Genomic DNA, 5,557 nt, shown 5'->3' with positions numbered 1-5,557 from the left:
CAAAGTGGTGGCATTACAGACATGAGCCACTGCACCTGGCCTGTCTTTTCCCAGACAGATCCTCTCCTCTTTTCTCCAGCACTTCCCTTGCTTGTCCTGCCCCCCGCCCCCACCCCCAGGCCTCCAGGCCTCAACATATGGCACCAGTCCCAGCTTCTGCCCTGACCCACACCCCTGGTTGGGTGGCCCACTGTGTGCTGTGGATGGTGTGGCCCACTGTGTGCTGTGGATGGACAGCCCTGGTGTGTCTCTGAGAACTCTGACTCCTGGGTTCTTATCTCATCTGACCCCTGCCTGCCTCACGGGAAAAGCAACTCCAGGCTGTGGGACAGGGAGGACACCGGGAGCACCTGCAGGTTTGAGCCAAGGTAAAGCCCACTAAAGGGAAACACACGTGGCAGATGCAGCCTCAGCCTTTATTATAGGGACTTAGTTCACTGAAGGATGGGGGAATTATTAATGGGGGTGTTTACAGTGGTAAAATGGGAGGAAAGTCAACTCTGACAGGAGTAGGGTGAAAGGAATAACAAGAGTGTTGGAAGGTGAGGCACTGGGGGCAAGGAGAGGGACAGAGGGAGGAGAGGGTTCTGGGGAAGAGGAGGGCAGGAGAAGGAAGCAAGGGCACCAAGGGAGCCACAGGCCTGGGGCCTAGGAGCAGGTGGGCTGGGGAGCTGGATGGTGCCCTGGGCTTCCTGGAGAAGCCGCTGCTCCGGGCAGACCTCCTCACTTGTGGGCACCCAGTGCAAGGGCAATGATGAAGCCTAGCACCAGCAGGAACATGGTGACGGAGAGCAGCACTGTGATGACCACCATGCCCCCTGTGTGGGCCATGCCCAGCCCAATGGATTCCATGTTGCTTCCTGTCAAAAGAGGGAGAGGGGAGGCCACTGTGGGTGGGAGAGGCCCCTAGCCTGCCTGAGTCTCACAGCCTTGCACTCATCCAGCCAACAGACTGCCCAACCAATCAACCAACCAACCAACCAGCTGATGGATCCAAACACCCATCACATAGACATTTATGAAGCATCTCCTACGTCAGCTGCTGAGGAAAGGTTAAGAACACAGTCCCTGCCCACAAGGAACCTTTAGCTGAGTGTGCAGTAGCCATGCCAAAGGCTCTGTGCTAGGATAAAGGTAAGCAGGGGCCCTGAGGGCGCACAGGGAGGCACAGGCAACCCAGACTGGGGATGAGGCAGAAATGGCCAGGGAAACTTTTGTGGCCGCTGAGATGGGAAAGGAAGGTAGGAGTGTTACTTACGAGGGAGTGTGGACATTGGGATCTCTCTGCTAGACTCAGTGGCTGTTCCCTTCTTCACTAGGTAGGAAATGCTTTTGTGGTGGGTTTGGGAGAGAGTGGAGAACCCTCAGTGAGTATCTGGGACTTACAGGAAGAGGGACTCCAGCCTGGGCCATCTGCCCTCACAGCTGTGTCTCCCCAGTTTGCATTCCTCCACTAGAGGCCCAGCTTTCACCCCCTTTTGCTGTGCCCTCACTCTCTCCCCATGCCCACCAGATCTCCCCCACACTAGCTTCTCTTCCTGCAACCCCTTCCCTAGGCGCCCCAGGCTGGACCCGGTACCTACTAGTATTTTGTTCCTGGCACGAGGTTTGTCACCTGGTATGCACTGAGCCGAGTGACTGTGAAGCCAGCACCACTGTCCACCACACTCACCAGTTCCCTGCGCCCACGGCACGGAGGCACCACAAAACTGGACTTTACCACTGGGCAGAAGTGGGGGGAGGAGAAGGCTGGGTCAAGGTTCTCCTTGGAGGCCCCAAGGAGAAGGGGCAGCTTTTAGAGTACGGGTGCCCCAGGAGAGGGGTGGACAGGAAGGCATGAATGGGGAAAGGGGCACAGGGGGTGTCGCAGGAAGGGGTGGCAGGAAGGGGTAGCAGACCTTTGCTGTCATTAGCTCTCCGGACTGTCAGTGTGGCATTGCCTCCTGTGAGGTGACAGGGGGGCAAGGCAACCAGCAGGCTCTCCGTTAGTGCCGGGGACAGCAGACCAGAGAGGCTTGAGATGTTGAAGTCTGATGGGAGGCAGGAGGGAGCTCCAATGGGGATTGGCCCCCTCCTGGCCAACAGATCTGGCCCTGTCCCATTGGAGTCATCTCCCTTTCCACTCTGTGAACCCTGGGCAGAACAGCCAGGCCTGTGCCGGTATGACCACCAGGTGGCAGGCTTGGGCTGCAGAAGCTGCACCCTCCACCAAGCGGTCCCCAGAGCCAGATCCTGGATGCCAGGAGCCGGGCAGCGCCCAACCTCACCCCTACCTGCAGCCTTGGGGGATCCTTGCCCACACGTCTCTGCCTCCTAGGTCTGGAGGAGGATCAAGAGTGTACCCTGAGCCCAGTGTCTGATACCCAGTCACTGCCATCACCAGCTCTGACTCCCAACTGTCCAGACCTCTCTTTGAGAGCCCTGGAAGGTACAGTGCTCCCTGTCCAGGCCCCCAGCCCCCTTCCCACCCCTGCCAGAGATGGAAGAGACCTGCAGTCCCTGGGGACAGCACAGCCAGCAGAATCAGGATCAAGGGCAAGGTCTGGATGGGCAGCAGGGGTGCCATGCTGGGCTGGGAGGTAGAACAGGTGCTGGCAGGCTGGGGTTCCTGAGGCAAGTGAGGCCCTGCCCCTGGGATGGCTGATTTTGTCCTGGGGGTGGGAGGGGCCGGAGGGGAATCCAGTCCAACCTGCCCCTTGGGCCCTATGGCCTCAAAGGGGTAGGGGGAGCAGACAGGTTTTTCAGGATGGGGAGCTGGCCCTCAGGCCAGGAAGGGGGACGCCCTGGCTGGATCCTGGTGGCGTAGCCAGCTGCCGAGAGCTGGGTAACTAAGGTGGGGAAAGAAATCACCCCTTCTTCTGGGACTCCCGTGCGTAAGGCAGTGTTCCAGTGTGCACAGGCATCTGGAGCCTGTCCTGTCCCTGGGGGACTGCTCCCCCAGTGTGGTGGGTGTCTTTCCCCACCCCTCAGAAGGGTGATGAGTTTGGAAGTTGCCCTAGTATGTAGGAAGAGAATACTCCAAGGGGCTACTGAAAGGGCCTTGAGTGGGCAAAAATGGGAGAGAAACATTCTGGTGGGGAGGGGCAGCAGACCAAGGGTTTTAATTATTGGAGTGCACTGAGGCTCAGGTACTGCTGCTCTGGGAGAGGCAGGGGCCGTGGGGGCCAGGGAGCACATGCGGTTTCAGATTCCTCTGGAGGGTGGGGACAAAGGTGGCCATAGAAGACTTCTGGAGAGACCAGAGAGACAGATATTGACCCGGCCAGCAGGGGTAGGGGGTGTGCACAGTCAGCCTTGGGCAGCAACCATTTGTTGAACTGAGAATGAAGGAAAGAGACCTCGTAAGAGAACAGGAAAAAGAGAACTTTCTGACTGCCTCCTCCAGCCCTGGGCTACGTCGGAGAGAAGCAGAGGAGTTCTGAGCAGAGGGAGAGGAGAGGAGTCAGGACTTCTTCTGGGCCCTGGGCAGGGGTTCTGTGTGCTCCGTTGTAGGCCTACAGCCATCCTGGGTGGTAGATGGTATTGACTTCCTTTTGTAGAAGTAGAACTGAGGCCAGGCACGGTGGCTCATGCCTGTAATCCCAACACTTTGGGAGGCCAAGGTGGGAGGATCACTCGAGGCCAGGAGCTCAAGACCAGCCTAGGCAACACAGAGAGACTGATCTCTATTAAAATAAAAAAGAGATCGGCCAGGCATGGTGGCTTATGCCTGTAATCCCAGCAGTTTGGGAGGCTGAGGTGGGCGGATCACCTGAGGTCAGGAGTTTGAGATCAGCCTGGCCAATATGGCGAAACCTCATCTCTACTAAAAATACAAAAACTAGCCTGGCGTGGTGGCGTGCGCCTGTAATCCCAGCTACTCAGGAGGCTGAGGCAGGAGAATCGCTTGAACCTGGGAGGTGGAGGTTGCAGTGAGCCGAGATTGTGCCACTGCGCTCCAGTCTGGGCAACTGAGTGAAACTCTGTCTCAGAAAATTGAGAGAGAGAGAGAAGTGGAAACTGAGACTCAGACACATAGAGTTACTTGTGGAAAGTGGAATACCTTGTCGGGAGAAGCTGTAGAACTTCCAGAAGCCTGAGAGCTGTACAGAGACTGTTGCTGTATAACCGTTTGCTCTATGAACTATTCTATCTTCCTCAGTCCCAGGGAAGGTTGGGGTCCTGGTAGGAATGTGAGGGAGGTTGTGTCCTTACCGCCAAGGTGGGAAGGGTAGGCTCAAAGTTTGGGGTGAGTGGAGAATGACAGTAAAGGAAGAACTCATGGGCCTAAGCAGAGAGTAGGAGGGTCTTAAGCCAGGGCTTCTCCAAATTTAATGTGTATATGAATTACCAGGAATCTTGTTAGGATGCAGCTTCTCATGCAGTCATGTGATGGGTCTGGGGTGAAGCCTGAAATTCTGCATTTTTTTTTTTTTTTTTTTTGAGACAGAGTCTCACTGTGTCGTCCAGGCTGGAGTGCAGTGGCGTGGTCTCAGCTCACTGCAACCTCCGCCTCCAGGGTTCAAACGATTCTTCTGCCTTAGCCTTCCGAGTAACTGGGATTATAGTCATGCACCACCACTCCCGGCTAATTTTGAATTTTTAGTAGAGACGGGGTTTCTCCATGTTGGTCAGGCTGATCTCAAACTCTTGACCTCAGATGATCCACCCGCCTTGGCCAAGTGCTGGGATTACAGGCGTGAGCCACCGCGCCTGGCTGCATTTCTTTTCTTTTCTTTCTTTCCTTTTTTTTTTTTTTTTTTTTTTTTTTTTGGAGACAGAATCTCTGTCATCCAAGCTGGAGTGCAGTGGTGCAATCTCAGCTCACTACAACCTCATCCTCCGGAGTAGCTGGGATTACAGGCGCCTGCCACCACACCTGGCTAATTTTTTTTTTAGACGAATTTCACTCTTGTTGCCTACGCTAGAGTGCAATGGTGCAATCTTGGCTCACTGTGACCTCTGCCTCCCAAGTTCAAACGATTCTCCTGCCTCAGCCTCCCGAGTAGCTGGGATTACAGGCTTGCGCCACCACGCCCAGCTAATTTTGTATTTTTAGTAGAGATGGGATTTCTCCATGTTGGTCAGGCTGGTCTCGAACTCCTGACTTCAGGTGATCCACCAGCCTTGGCCTCCCAAAGTGATGGGATTATAGGCATGAGCCACTGTGCCCAGCCACACCCAGCTAATTTTTGTATTTTTAGTAGAGATGAGGTTTCACCATGTTGGCCAGGCCAGTCTCAAACTCCTGACCACAAGTGATCCACCCACCTTGGCCTCCCAGAGTGTTGGGATTACAGGCGTGAGCTACCGTTCCCAGTCAATTCTGCATTTCTAGTGACTTCCCGGTAACACTGATGATGCTGGTCTGATGATGTGGTCTCCAGGCCACACTTGGAGTTGCCAGCTGCTCTATACTGGTAAACACCATCCCCACCCCCAACTGGATCCTCTTCCACGGACATCAGGGATCAGGGCAGGTGTTCCTTCCCAATCTGCCCGAACAGGCTGCTTTTGGGTGAAGAATTTGGTTCTGGTTTTCCTGCACCTTGGCTTTTGATTCCACCACCACTGCACA

The 5,557-nt window shown here is 55.3% G+C and overlaps 1 protein-coding gene across 1 annotated transcript; it reads right to left on the bottom strand.

Moving 5' to 3' along the window:
• Positions 1-402: 402 nt before the first annotated feature.
• UPK2 (uroplakin 2) lies at positions 403-2,619 on the bottom strand. Its single transcript, XM_005579864.5, has 5 exons — positions 2,491-2,619; positions 1,899-2,030; positions 1,584-1,722; positions 1,259-1,329; positions 403-860 (listed from the first exon to the last, which is right to left on the bottom strand). Exons 1-5 carry the CDS (start codon positions 2,564-2,566, stop codon positions 724-726), a joined length of 555 nt encoding a protein of 184 aa, XP_005579921.2. The 5' UTR covers positions 2,567-2,619; the 3' UTR covers positions 403-723.
• Between the last annotated feature and the right edge of the window lie 2,938 nt (positions 2,620-5,557).

This window comes from Macaca fascicularis, chromosome 14 (genome assembly GCF_037993035.2).
Source record: "Macaca fascicularis isolate 582-1 chromosome 14, T2T-MFA8v1.1".
Classification (NCBI taxonomy): domain Eukaryota; kingdom Metazoa; phylum Chordata; class Mammalia; order Primates; family Cercopithecidae; genus Macaca; species Macaca fascicularis.
The sequence above is the reverse complement of the archived record's forward strand: the minus strand, read 5'-3'. Positions and strand labels throughout refer to the sequence as shown.

What these genes read in the sequence shown, in the direction of transcription:
- UPK2 (XM_005579864.5), bottom strand. Translation starts at nt 2,566, where the DNA reads ATGGCACCCCTGCTGCCCATCCAGACCTTGCCCTTGATCCTGATTCTG. An exon ending in GAGAGCTAATGACAGCAAAG is followed by an intron (nt 1,723 to 1,898) that starts GTCTGCTACCCC and finishes ACTTCTGCCCAG; the next exon opens with TGGTAAAGTCCAGTTTTGTG. An exon ending in GTGCCAGGAACAAAATACTA is followed by an intron (nt 1,330 to 1,583) that starts GTAGGTACCGGG and finishes CCACCACAAAAG; the next exon opens with CATTTCCTACCTAGTGAAGA.